This window comes from Rutilus rutilus, assembly GCF_951802725.1.
Source record: "Rutilus rutilus genome assembly, chromosome: 22".
In the NCBI taxonomy this organism is placed as follows: Eukaryota; Metazoa; Chordata; class Actinopteri; order Cypriniformes; family Leuciscidae; genus Rutilus; species Rutilus rutilus.
The window spans coordinates 1,011,497-1,026,932 of record NC_140227.1 but is presented as its reverse complement, the minus strand read 5'-3'; the positions used below and the strand labels follow the sequence as shown (position 1 = coordinate 1,026,932).

The 15,436-nt window shown below is 39.1% G+C and overlaps 1 protein-coding gene across 1 annotated transcript in view; it reads left to right on the top strand.

Moving 5' to 3' along the window:
* Positions 1-15,436, top strand: part of syn2b (synapsin IIb) — a 100,948-nt gene that overhangs the window by 63,579 nt on the left and 21,933 nt on the right. The window contains 4 exon segments of the mRNA XM_084394798.1: positions 1,861-1,923; positions 9,754-9,896; positions 13,646-13,720; positions 14,269-14,371. Of these exon segments, the coding sequence (XP_084250924.1) occupies positions 1,861-1,923; positions 9,754-9,896; positions 13,646-13,720; positions 14,269-14,371 (384 nt within the window).

Sequence of the window (15,436 nt, the reverse complement as noted above, 5' to 3'; positions counted from 1 at the left end):
TTATCATTGATGATAACGGACCACAGGACAGAACTCTGATAATTAACGAAGGTTAATCACGGAGAACAGAAACAGGTGTGATGAACTAATTAACAACATAGGAGACTAACTAGGGAAATAAGGAAAACAGGAACACTGAAACTAAACATGTGACAGGAACACAACATGATGAATTTATTTTCATCATAGCATACTTTTTGAAGTTAATGATGTCAATTTAAAGTGCCCCAACAATGCTTTTTTTATATATTTCCTTTCATGTAGTGTGCAATAAGTAAGGGATAAACCACGGCTAGCCATGCATTAAAGGATTTTAATGCACGACGTAGAGGCGAAGAACCACCCGACGCGAAGCGGAGGGTGGTTGCCTCTATGAAGTGCATTAAAATTCTTTAATGCATGGCTAGCCGTGGATTATCCCGCTTATACCTTGGTTATTTGCCAAGTTAAAAACAAGTTAAAGCTGTAACTGATGTTTACAGTGTAATTTTTTAACAGACGTGTAAAAATGACGGTTATTTCTTAAGTTAAGGCTCGTCAGGTCTTGCACTCCGTCCGCTTTAAATAAAGTAGAGCCATCGGATTGCTTTTATTTGAATGAATTCACATTTATTTAAATTCATTATTAAAAGAGAGAGACAGAGAACTGAAGGAGAAGGAACAGAGAGAGAGAGAGATGCGTGCACGAGTTACCTGTGTGCGTCGATCTCTTCTTTAAAGTCTAGCAGCTACAGTCCCCTCATTGCTTAAGCATATAGCTAACTTAATGATTCTTTAATGGATTTATTACAATTATTTATGAATGACAGGCAACACTGATACAAATTAAACGATATTCAAAAAACATCCATTTAGCCTACCTAAACGTTTTCATATGTGTCTCTCACTCTGCTTGCAAGTGTATCTGTGTTACTATGGTTACCAATGTAGCGGATTAATTTCGAACTGTAATCAAACTGACTGGAACTACCTGTGCATTAAACGGTTTTACTGCACACCTTCCAGCCAATCAGAATCGAGTATTTAAACAGCCCATGGTATAAAGCTGTTTATGAATTTAAAAGTTTTACAGACCAAAGTGCAGATAAATGGAGTTTTTTGTCTCCCAAAAGAAAGAAGTGATTCTGAACTGAAACGAGTCGTCAGTAATTCAGTCGCAGGTTTGTAACTAATTTGCATAATGCCAGCCCGTGGTCTTGATTGGCTGAGCAGCGTCTCTTAGCCCCGCCCTCAAACACTGTAGTGTATCTGAGACTGGAAGAGTTTGGTTCGTGCTGTTCGTGTCGAGAAGACGCTGTTTTCTGAGATTGATACGGTAAAACCCACACCATCGTTACTGTTCGTATCACTGAGATCAAGAGCTGAGATTCAGATATGCTAATGAGCGTTTGCTTTCTGACCAATCACAGCAGAGCAGCTCTCAGAGAGGCGGAGCTTAGAGAGACTGAATCTCCGATGGAAGCGTTTCAGACTCTGAGAGGAAAGAGCTGACGCTGCAGTGGAGATTATGAGGACATTACAGTGTTTTTGACCTTGGATGAATGTAAACCTGTTGAAGGAGATTTAAAAAAAAAACTAGAAACCTTTAAAATAGTATAATAGGTCACTTCAATTATGAATTTCCAATATATGTTTTAATATAAGGGTGTGGTATAGTATTAGAAAGTTCCTCTTGGTGTCTATTCCTCATAAGTCATTTCTTTGGGTGTGCTGTTATTCTGAAGCGTATTGATACGGTTTATTGGCCTTAATGACGTCTTCTTATGTGCAACGACCAGTTCCTGGATCTCAGTAAATAAAGCAAATATAGATAAAGCATTAATGAAAGTAAATAATGAAAACAATGAACCTGTGTTTCAGATCTCAATGCCAACATTCCCTGTGGTGGTGAAGATCGGACATGCCCATTCTGGGATGGGGAAGGTACCAGTCTTATTTTATTTACACTATTATAGTTTATATTCATATTTGGAATTAATTTATTATCTTATTTCACAGACATACACACTTCACCTTTACCTTAGCGATGGACTGTGAGACCGTGTCTAAGACGGCTTCCATTAATGTCTCTATTGTAATACCGTTTCATCTTTCAGCTCATTGTAGTATTAAGATTCGGCATGTGTCAAAAATGATTGATGTCCCTATAATTAATGATGATTGATGGGTTTACCTTTTGACCTTGCCCCTCCCCTTGCCCTTGCGATGACCTTGTGTGTAATTGAATAATAGGATAATTGAACAATAGGATAATTGGATAATATGTCTATGACCTCGTGAGTGTAAGGGATCCATTGTTTAATATTTGAACTTTGATATAATGGAAGTTATGGATATAGATATCAGGATGTGTGGCACATGCAAGCCTCAGCATCGAGCTCCCTCCCTCCCAGACTGCAGTGGGGTTGCTGGGCACTGTGGAAGTGATCAAAAAGAGGTTTTCTAATAATGACGTATATTTCACACTAGCTAAAGTTGAAAAAACATTCTGTTCTTTTAAAAGAAAATAGATGAAATGATTATAAAATAAAATATATAATATAAAATAAATATCTTGCTAAAAATCTACTGAACCAGTTATTTTAGATTTAGATAAACAAAAGTGTATTCAGTGATCAGGATGAGACATTGCTAATGTTTTGTTAGTGCTAAAATTATTTCAAAATATAATCTTAAAAGATGAAATTATAACTTTTAAAAATAAAAGATTGCTTAAATTAAATTCAGTGAATTAATAAAAACAAATATTCTACATCGATGGTATGTGGAAAAACTTGACTTGAACTTAAAGTATATTTAAGTAAGATATAAATATATATATATAAATAAGTAAAAAAAATATATAGATATATATATATATAAATAAAAGATGTTTTAAATTAAATTAAATTAATTATTAAAAGTCTTAATAAAAACAAATATTCTACATCGATGGTATGTGGAAAAACTTGACTTGAACTTAAAGTATATTTTTTTATTTATCAGGGGTAAAATAATTCGAAATTTGAAGTGTCACAAGTCATCTCACACCTGTGAGATGTTCAATAATTCCTGAAGTTGTATCGGTAAGAAAATGACCACATAGGCCTATCTTCAGAGAGAGAGAGAGAGGGGGAGAGAGAGAGAGAGAGAGAGAGAGAGGGGGAGAGAGAGCAACAATGAAAACATTTAGAAACTGTGAAGCCTCAGGCTGTCCCCATTGATAAGCTGCTTATAAGGTCCTTCCGATCAGCGCAGCGTCTTCAGAGAAATAAGTTCCTTGACAATCATTAATGATAGCTTCAGGATATAGGGTGACAGACCAGATGAGCCTCTGTGCATCATGTCACAGCGTATGTAATGTTAGTCTGCTAACACCTTTCCAGAGCCAAAGTTTTGTTCACACTAAATTTATTTCAAAGCATAATCGTAAAAGTTTGAATACATTTGTATCTTCTATTTATCTTTTAGAAGTTTACGGTAATGATTTTGTTTAACGGTGACCTAAAGTATAATTGTTATTTAATAATGTCTGTTCAAAAACTGGTTGTTTGGTCGTTTCCTCGTGGTGCTTGTAGACCAGGACAGGAGTATGGCGGCTTGGAAGCTTTATTATGTAGATATCCCTGTAGGATGTGGTATGCGACAGGCTGGTCCTCTCCGCTCACATTCGTAAGGTTTTACAACTTTGACCTGGGCGCTCCCCAGGTTCTCCATTGCTCTTGTCTTAGTTGTGCAGTATTCACACAGACACAGACAGGCTCTGGTTCATATGGCGTTTTGGTATTCTCGTTCCCAAAGCGTCAAACCCGCAGTAACTCCAGCACTGTACCAATCGGGCAGTAAACTGGGCCCCACTGTCCAAGAACCGCAATATGAAGTGAAAACCCATCACTTAATACATACAGTTTCCTCATGGAGAGAGCTCTGGAGTGAAGTATGGTCTCCACAACCTCAGTTGAGAGACCAAAGTCAATGAGTTGGGCCCTCTCAGAGGCCAAACCCACAGGTTTCAAATCTCTGGCCTGGGGTGAAGGGTCACCCCTTCCACTTGAGACCGAAGGTCCCTACTGACTGGAATCTCCAAGGGAGAGCCGTCGAGGAGAGACACCAGGTCCGAGAACCAGTCAGCTCGGCCAGTACGGTTCTACAGGACTGATAGCTCGCAAGCGTCTGTTCTGCCTTTGGCATCGGCCATGCCCAAGCTCTTTCAACCCAATTTATTAAACATACATTTTTAGAATTCAAAATCCAGGATGAAAGAGTTGATCCGGGATCTCGTTTTTTATTAGTGGAGATCAGAAAAACTGGAAGGCCCTGACATGGAAGTTATAAACTCCAAAACTCATTGTACACAGGGGATTGAGATGGAAAATCTTCAATTCCCTTAACTTGATGCTCAGCACATCCATCTCCTCGGAGGAGGACAGCTGCAGCACCGAATTATACCATTTAATTCCTCAAAATTAAATGTAGTAAAAGATCAACCAGACAAGTTAACACAATCTGGATGAAAGGCTGAATATATATTTATACAGTGCCCTCCACAATTAATGGCACCCCTGGTAAATATGATCAAAACTGGCTGTAAAAAATAAACCTGCATTGTTTATCCTTTTGATCTTTCATTCAAAAAATGTGCAAAATTCTAACCGTTCATTGAAGTAAAAGAATTGAAAGTGGGGGGAAATCACATTATGAAATAAATGTTTCTCTCCAAAACACGCTGGCCATAATTGTTGGCACCCCTAGAATTTTTTACGAGTAAAATATCTCTGAAGTATATTCCCATTAATATTTACCTTTTTTAGTACACCAGGGTGATTAGGAACATGAAACTGTCCAGCTACTGTATGACTTCGTGTTTCACAGGAGTTTAAATATGAGGAAACACAAAGGCCAAATTCCCTGAATCATCCATCACGATGAGTAAAACCACAGAATATAGTTCTGATGTGCAGCAAAAGATTGTTGAGCTTCACAAAATAGAAAGTGGCTGTAAGAAAATAGCTAAAGAATTGAAAATCCCCATTTTGACCATCAGGGCAATAATTAAGAAGTTATAATCAACTAAAGATGTTATGAATCTGCCTGGAAGAGGACATGTGTCTATATTGTCTTAATGCACGCGAAAGAGGAGAGTTCGAGTGGCCAAAGACTCTCCAAGGATCACAGATGGAGAATTGCAGAGATTATTTGAGTCTTGGGGGTCAGAAAGCCAAAAAACAAACAAAAAAAACCTACATCCCCACATGTTGTTTGGGAGGGTTTCAAGAAAAATCCTCCTCGCTCCTCCAGAAACAAACTCCAGCAAATTGAATTGTCAGACATGACTGGATCTTCAAACGGCACAGGGTTCTGTGGTCAGATGAGACTAAACAAATAGCTTTTTGGCAGCAAACACACTAGATGGGTTTGGTAAACACAAGGATAAAAAGTACCCCATGTGTACAATTTAATATACTGTTGGATCTTTAATGTTGTGGGCATATTTTTCTGCTGGAGGTCCTGGACTTCTTGTTCAGATACATGGCATCGTGGATTCTATCAAATATCAACAGATAAAAAATCTAAACCTGACGCCTTCTGCTAGAAATCTTATAATGGGCCGTGGTTGGATCTTCCATCAGGACAACGGTCCAAAACAAACATCAAAATCAACACAAAAATTTGTTGCGGAGCACAAAATGAAGCTTCTGCCATGAGCGTCCCAGTCCCCTGACCTGATGAGTGGAGTGAACGGAAGAGGAGAAGCACCAGCATGGATCTGGGAATCTGAAGGATCTGGAGAGATTCTGTATGGAGGAATGGTCTCTGATCTCTTGTCAGGTGTTCTCCAAACTCATCAGGCATTATAGAAGAAAACCATTATAAAAGGGTGCCAATAATTGTGGCCGACGTGTTTTGGAGAAAAACATTTATTTCATAATGTGATTTCCCCCCCACATTAAATTTTTTTACTTAAATGAAAGGTTAGAATTTTGCAAATTTTTTGAATGAAAGATCAAAAGGATAAACGATGCAGATTTATTTTTTACAGTCAGTTTTGATCATATTTACCAGGGGTGCCATTAATTGTGGAGGGCACTGTATATATACAGTATATAGGCTTATATATAAAAAATAGTTTCAACATACAATAAAAGAATCATAAATTCATAGCTTGCAATACACTATGTATCTCTTTAATCTATGCATTGCATTTGCATACCGTAACCACTCGATTCTTATTGCAGTCTTTTTTAAATAAACAGTAGCGTGGGGAAACTCCCGATAGTGCACACACGTCGGTAATGTTTATGAATGAACATAGCCCGTCCACTATTTTCATTTTTATTTAGAGCTATATGATTCTTCGAACATGCTCTTAATAGATGAGGGTGGTGAGTTTTTATTCCCCTGCATCGATGCTCAGCACCTCTACCTCCTCAGAGATAGACTGCTGAAACACCGGGCTCTCTAACCAGGGCAGAAGACAATTTAAAAGCATTTCTTCATGTTGGCTGTGTTCTGACACAATGCCATTAATTGGCATTGTCATTTATTTTTATTTATTTCCTAGCAAGTATAAAGTAAAAAAAATATAATATATGATATGTCTGATGCAATGTTTTTAAGAAATAGGTGTTGCAAAACTCCAAACAGTTCCTCACACAATGACAGCATTAAAGATGGTCAACGGCTCATGTCAACATGTTGAACCATTGATTGTCATTACAAACTATACTTTTCAATGAGCCGTTGACCATCTTTAATGCTGTCATTGTGTGAGGAACTGTTTGGAGTTTTGCAACACCTATTTCTTAAAAACATTGCATCAGACATATCATATATTATATTTTTTTACTTTATACTAGGAAATTAATTGGTATTGAACCTTTGTAGAAATAAGAAAAGTACATTTTATAAAAGTAAAAGTACCAATTAATGACATTGTGTCAGAACACAGCCAACATGAAGAAATGCTTTTAAATTTGTGTTCAGACTTTAAAGCAAGATTATCCTTTGAAAAAGTGTAATACAAAGCGTATAGAATAGAGTGTTTGATTTCGGTGGGGAACGCTGGAACCATGTGTCATTTAGCTTAATATTTCGGTTTTTAAGGGAAATGAAATATTCTCAGGAGATCCATTGACCCCAGAAGACGCGACCTCTGAAGACCTCTCATGTGTAGAATCACTCGGTTGAAAAATGCTGTTTTGTAATTTACACAACTGAAATTAAGAACTAACTTGTAGGGTCTTTAACCAAAAAAAGCCTTCAAAATCGAGGAGGTCAGAGGTCATGCCTCCTGCTATAGTATCATCAGCTCTCCCCTGTTCAACAGACACACAGCCTGCCGCATCAACAAATGCCAACATTTTTAAATTCGACATATATTTTGAGTAGATAACCGATAGTATATCCTCAGTAAAGGGTTTCACCCTGTGTGTTTCCACACTGATTAAGGACAGTTCGGGAGATACAAGAAATGTAGATATGCACCGTATACGTGCTATAGATCAGAGCTACCGTAGAAAAAGTAAGATCATGCTTTGAATTAAGACGAGTAAAATGAAATATTCGCTCAAGACAAACTTTACGTATGCTGGACCACAGAGGCACATCGCGTCTCTGAAAATGTGTGCTGATTTTCTGAATGATACAACTTAATCTAAATAAGAGCAATGTCGAGCCCTCGGATTTCTTAAAAACAAAACAACCACAACAACAAAACATTGTGACAAACTTTGACAACATGTTTGAAATATGTTTGTATAAATAAGATCTAAGACGCCTAAACACAGTTTTTGCTTTAAAATTTCTTTTTTGAACAGACGCTATTTAGAAAAAATAATACTTTAGGTTACATTTAAGCAAAATCATTTATATCATAGAGAAGTCTTCTAAGAAGATAAATAGACGATACGATTTTAATAAAACTTTAAAGATTTGATTTAAACAGTCTTTTAATTTTAAAAGATCTAATTTAAACTTTTAAGATTATGCTTTTAAATGAATTTAGAATGAATAAAACTCTGGAAACGCAGACTAACTTTACATGCATGTGTCCCCGAGGCTCATCTGGCCTTTTATATTTATATATATATATTAATTTAGCTAAAACTATGTTTACATTTTTTTTTATACATTTCAGTAACATATTTGTTATTATTCATTGATTATATATTTCATTTATAATAATTTGATTTAAAATAGAGATTAGTTCATTTTATAGAACCGTGTGTGTGTGTGTGTGTGTGTGTGTGTGTGTGTGTGTGTGTGTGTGCAAAACAGCTTAGAAATGATATTACATGATTGATTTATTTATTTGTTTATTTATTTATTTATTTATTTATTTATTTATTTTTGAAAATGTAAAAATGTAGTTACCTTTCGAGGGAATTTCCAATTTCATTCTCCTCCACCTCATTACAACGGGATGCTACTCACGTTAGTACATCCCGAGCAGGCTCTGGTAATGGAGCAAGAAGTAGAGTCTCTATTAGCGAAGGGAGCTATAGAGCAGGTGTACTCACCCGACAGAGTATCAGGGTTTTACAGCCGCTACTTTATTGTTCTGAGAAAAGGATGGGGGGTTGCGTCCCATTTTAGATCTTCGTCTGTTGAATTGTGCAGTCATGAAACTCAGGTTCTAGATGCTCACACTCAAACAGATCGTGACCCGAATCAGAGCTGAGGACTGGTTTGTCACGATAGATTTAAAAGACGCTTACTTCCATGTCTCCATCCTCCCTCAACACAGGAAGTTCCTGAGGTTTCCTTTTGGGGTAAAGAATACCATTATCGGGTGCTTCCATTCGGTCTAGCTCTATCACCCCGCATGTTCACGAAGTGCGTAGATGCAGCTCTGGCCTCGCTCAGGCTCCAGTGCATACGCATTCTGAACTACATCGATGACTGGCTGATTCCGGCGGACAGTTAGCGGCCCGGCATCGAGATGTCGTCCTCGCTCACATAAGAAATTGGGGTTGGGACTCAATGCCAAGAAGAGTGTGCTTTCTCCACTACAGAGAACCACTTTCCTCGGTGTGGTATGGGATTCAGTCACGATGCGAGCCACACTATCGCCCGTTCGTGTAGCTGCTATCCTTACAGCCACAAAAGAGTTGAAGCTAGGCCAGTCACATCCTGATATCTATATCCATAACTTCCATTATATCAAAGTTCAAATATTAAACAATGGATCCCTTACACTCACGAGGTCATAGACATATTATCCAATTATCCTATTGTTCAATTATCCTATTATTCAATTACACACAAGGTCATTGCAAGGGCAAGGGGAGGGGCAAGGTCAAAAGGTAAACCCATCAATCATCATTAATCAATCATTTTTGACACATGCCGAATCGTAATACTACTGCTCATTGCCACTGTCGCCTTTTTCGCCTTTGTCGCCATTGGCTTTTGGCTTGCTTAGCTGGGGACATAAAATTTAACATTTAATTTAATATTCAACAATATTATTAATCTGCCTGCATTGACACCATTATATGAGAACTGAACTGAGCTGGACGATGACATCACTGTTTTCTCCAGAACGGCTACATATATAAATGAACTAAATTAATAACTTTTTTACAACAAAAATGAACCATCACTGAACTTACTGAAGCTGGACTGTGACGCGCTTTTCTTCTGGAAACAAACTTTGTTGCATTATTTTCCTGTTATCTATGTAAAGCTGCTTTGAAACACTCTGTATTGTAAAAAGTGCTATATCAATAAATGTGACTGGACTTGACATTAATAACATTTTAACCCTGGCAGGTGAAAGTTGACAATCACAGTGACTTCCAGGACATCGCGAGTGTCGTGGCCATCACTCAAACATACACAACCACTGAGCCTTTCATCCACGCCAAATATGACATCAGGGTCCAGAAGATCGGCTCGGATTACAAAGCCTACATGTAAGTCCACGATCACATTCTTCCGTTCAGATGAACTGATGCTCAAGGCCAGTTTGACCTGGTAGACCATCATTAGCCCTATTCAGACAGATATTGTTTCTCATGTGGACGTCTGTAAAAATAAATTCAAAATTGTATCATATATATCGCTGTCACAATAACGGCCCATTTCAAATATTTACATGCTTTTTTCTCTTTCTCCTCTTTGTTCGCTGAGGTGGAGCGGTGATGAAATATTGTTCTTGTAAATACTTTCCAGCATTTCAGCAAATAAAAGTGTACATCTGTAAAAATGAATTAGCATGGCACCTCAGTGCTAAAACTCATGCATTCGGATGGATATTTATTGACGGTGGAGGAGCGAGTTTTGTGATCTTATGAACCCGCGAACTCGCTGCTCACGTGATCAGTCACGTGATCGTCTGCTGTAAATAAAATGTCATATGCTTGGAATAGGAACATAATGTTCTGTTTATTGTTTAATTATATAAATTTTTATACAATTATACAATTATGCTTTACAGTGATAATAGGAAATTATAGACTAGAAAAAAATAACTAGGATAAAGTTATTGTCCAGCTAAAGTTCATTTTGATTGATTGATTCACTTCCGTTGTGTAGATCATTAGTTATTAACTTAGGGGCCGCTAACACAACAGGAAAATCCTTAACGCGCTCCGCCCATCCGCACAAAACAGTGCCTGGTGTTTCGAGAGCGCACTTACTTGAATTGGATACGTATATGATGTTTAATAGGGAGCCAGTGCAGTGTTGACAGAACCGGGCTAATATGGTCATACTTCCTGGTTCTGGTAAGAACTCGAGCTGCTGCGTTTTGAACCAGCTGTAGTTTGTTTATTAAGCGTGCAGGGCGACCACCCAGTAGAGCATTACAATAATCTAGCCTTGAGGTCATGAATGCATGGACTAATTGTTCCGCATTTGTCATTGAGAGCATATGGCGAAATTTAGGTATATTTTTAAGATGGAAGAATGCAGTTTTACAGATACTAGACACGTGACTTTCAAATGAAAGATTGGTATCAAAGAGCACACCCAGGTTCCTAACCGACGACGAAGACTTAACAGAGCAGCCATCGAGTGTTAGACAGTATTCTAGATTATTACATGTTGTGGCAATTTTTCATTAAACAATCATCAACTGCGTAAGAGACACTCTGAAATTCAAATGATCATTAAAAAAGTATTTTATTCTTGCAAGAAGGCCCAGTTGCCACACAGAAGTCATTAGTACAGTCTGTGGAACAAGTGCGACAAAGGGAGGGAGGGCAGAGGAGCCTTTATAGTACTTTCAAGGTCTTCTGCTCACAGGCCCTTATCTAAACAAGGGAAGGTTTCTCTGCTAGTGACCTAATCCTGCTGAGTTTATTCCTACAAACTCAGAAGTCCCAAATGGGACCACCTCTGATCCCAAGGGGTCAGAGGTTCCCTTTTCAGCTGTCTCCCCCTTTTTCTCACAGTGTTCACATTAATCATTATATTGAAAAATCAGGAGCACACCTAGAGTGTGAAAATTAAAATTCCCATTACATTACATTAGGAAGTTTTTTGTCCAATAATTAGAATATCTGTTTTTTCAGAATTAAGTAGTAGGAAATTGCTAGTCATCCAGTTTTTTTATACCAGCTATACATTCCATTAATTTTGTGAATTGGTAAGTTTCGTCAGGGTGTGAAGAAATATAGAGCTGAGTATCATCAGCATAACAGTGAAAACTAATGCCATGCTTCCTGATGATATCTCCCAAGGGCAGCATGTACAGAGTGAACAGCAGCGGTCCTAGTACTGAGCCTTGTGGTACACCACACTGAACTTGTGATCGATAAGACATCTCTTAATTTACTGCTACAAACTGATAACGGTCAGATAAGTATGATTTAAACCATGCTAATGCAATTCCACTAATGCCAATATCATTTGAGTCTATTTAAAAGAATGTTGTGGTCGATGGTGTCAAATGCAGCACTAAGATCAAGTAACACTAATAGAGAGATACAACCACGATCGGATGATAAGAGCAAATCATTTGTGATATATATATATATATATATAATTAACAAAGGATGGGAATAAGTCTTCAGGAAAGAGCATGGCTTAAAACAACAAACAAAAACAGAGACTAACTTAGGTTTAATGGAGCTATCTACCCTGTACAAAAACAAAGATGAAAATCAACAACAAAACTTTCCTGAGCTCCCTCTCTAACCAAAAACAGGAGAAAAGAAATGTATTAAAATAAAAAGGCACCCTCTCCCTACATTTCCCAGATAATCCAAAATGAGCAAAGCTAATAAGATTTCATACAATACCTTTTAATTACCCACAGGTAGAGAAGTCAACACTAGAAAACAACTCAATCACTTCTTAGCACTCAACAAATGAGTATAGGTCCACTCCTAACTCAAGGATACTCTCACTCTCAGTCTCACTCTCAGTCTCACTCTCAGTCTCACTCTCGTCTCACTCTCAGTCTCACTCTCGTCTCACTCTCAGTCTCACTCTGTCTCACTCTCAGTCTCACTCTCAGTCTCACTCTCACTCTCAGTCTCACTCTCAGTCTCACTCTCAGTCTCAGTCTCACTCTCAGTCTCACTCTCAGTCTCACTCTCGTCTCACTCTCAGTCTCACTCTCAGTCTCACTCTCAGTCTCACTCTCAGTCTCACTCTCGTCTCACTCTCAGTCTCACTCTCAGTCTCACTCTCGTCTCACTCTCACTCTCGTCTCACTCTCACTCTCGTCTCACTCTCGTCTCACTCTCGTCTCACTCTCAGTCTCACTCTCACTCTCAGTCTCAGTCTCAGTCTCACTCTCAGTCTCACTCTCAGTCTCACTCTCAGTCTCACTCTCGTCTCACTCTCACTCAGTCTCACTCTCGTCTCACTCTCGTCTCACTCTCAGTCTCACTCTCAGTCTCACTCTCAGTCTCACTCTCGTCTCACTCTCAGTCTCACTCTCGTCTCACTCTCGTCTCACTCTCACTCTCAGTCTCACTCTCAGTCTCACTCTCGTCTCACTCTCAGTCTCACTCTCAGTCTCACTCTTAGGGAGAAGTGTTCCTCAGCACAGGCTGTGTTAAGTCAATCGTCGTTATCTGTATCACCTGTGTTTCGTTAATCATTGTCATCTGTGTTTGCATTTAAGTTCCGTCTGTTCAGTCAGTCTCTGTCTGATCTCCGTTGTAAAAGTGTGTGTTGCTGCCTGTTCTGCTGTCCTGTATTTTTGATCATTAAACCTTCGTGTTGAAAAGATACCTTCATCTTGTTCTGTCTTCCTGCAACCACCCGTGACAATCATTTGATCTACATGTTTTTGTAGCTTTTTAATCCTGGATGTACCATTTGTTTACCATTTGCACAGTATGATCTCCATATGGTTGGCAACTACAGATGCTTTTAGGGTGTGTTGACTGGGCAGGTTTGTCCTAAAAAGGACAGAATGGTCAGGCATACCTGGTTATTCTCACCATAGTCGCGAAGTTTGTCCATTAGTTCGGGACAGGCATTGGAATCACTGATAAGTGAACCAGGACTAAATGTATAATTTTCTTTTTTGGTCTTCAGCTTCAAGCTTTAAAAAGAATGCAAAATTATCATAAACATGTCATAATAACAGTCTGTACATGTTGTGTAAAATCTTCTGAAGTCATACATTAGTCATTCCTGTGATAATGATTGGCTAGATCTAATGCACACTGAATGTGACGTGATAAATGATTATAATTCACAGGAGAACATCTATCTCTGGCAACTGGAAGTCAAACACCGGCTCTGCCATGCTGGAGCAAGTGGCCATGACTGACAAGTGAGTACACACACACTCACTCACTCACTCACACATGACAGACAGGCTTTCACAGACTCCACCAGGTTTGCAATCACTGAAAAGATCTTGGAGAATAACTCACAGACAGACAGTGAGTTTTGTTCCAGAGTGCAGTCGATTGTGGCGCTTGCATGGGTTTGATAGGCTGATAAAACATAAATTGTATTTTGAATGCAATGCAAGTCGCTTTGGATAAAAGCATTCGCCATATGCATGAATGTAAATTTCACTAGTTTGCCTGCCCATTCAACCTTGAAGTTTAATAGTAAACTAACTTGGCTTGTTGTCCTTGGAGGAGGCTTGAACCCGAGGCTCGGCTTGAGCTCCGAGTTAAACGTGGTGACGTGGTGTCTGCTGCTTATATAGTATGCTCGTAATGATTGACAGAACTGAATGTTTAGGCTCCTCCTGAACCTATGTTTTGAACTGCATGTATAGCTGAAGTGATCAGTAATTGTGAAAGTGAGAGCTGGTGATCTTCTCTCCTGTAGATATAATAGATAGATATGTGATCTTCTCTCCTGTAGATATAAGCTGTGGGTGGACGCCTGTGCCGATGTCTTCGGAGGTCTGGACATCTGTGCTGTTAAAGCCATACATGGGAAAGATGGGAAGGATTACATCACTGAGGTGAGAGCGAGCGTTCATTTATCGACCTCGATATCACTGCATGTGAGAGTTTCAGTTCTACGCCAGACTAAAGTGTTTAATTAGTATTATAAGGATTATAGTCATGCGAGGAGGCGTTTTACCACAGTGAGAGTTTGTTTTGTGAGGTTTTCCAAAGAACACATATATCCATGACAAATCTTCTTGTGGGAATCTGAGTCAGACATTGCGACAGTTCCCTTTCAAGGGTTTTCTGTGTCTTCACAAGCACTCTGTGTGAAACTGTTATTGTTTATTTGGTGTTGTTTTGTCACATACGGTATATATATCAGAAAATATGGCGAGTAAGCAGCAGCAGTTCAGACTGTGTGTGCACCCATGAAAGCCTTAGCGTAAGTTTTCCCAGGAAGACTCAATTGTTGCGTCACTTATTACCTTCACATCTAACCAATCGTGTTATAATACTTGCAGTATAAAAAGTACTTACACACGTCTGAGTTTGCAGATGCTGATGCCATCAATTACCTCCATCCTCCCCACCAGCACCAGGATGGTCCCTGTCCATACCTCTGAAATGTAGTGGTCCTGGGATGCCCGCCCTCTCCGAGGAGGGTCCCAGAGCAGTCGGTTCGGTCGTTCCCTGCCGGTTCGCCATTACAGGGCTGATTGCGCAACAAAATCCAGAAGCCAGTCTCGAGAGGCTGGTACCTCTAGTAGAATTTTTGGCAGCGTGCAAGCTACTGCCAAATGTTGCTCATTGGGTCCTGCAGACCATAGAAAAGGGTTATCAAATATAATTCGGGTCTCGCCCGCCCAGGTTCATGGGGGTCCTATCCACTGTGGTGGACCCCGAGCAGGTTCTGGTAATGGAACAAGAAGTGAAAACCCTGTTAGAGAAAGGGCCCATAGAACATGTACCCCCCCTCCAGCAGGAAGACCGGGTTCTACAGTCGGTATTTCATAGTTCCAAAGAAGGATGGGGGGTTGCGTCCCATTTTGGATCTGAGAGTTCTGACCGAGTCAGTCATGCAGCTAAAATTCTAAATGTTAACCCTGAGACAAATCATGCCACAGATCAGACCCGAG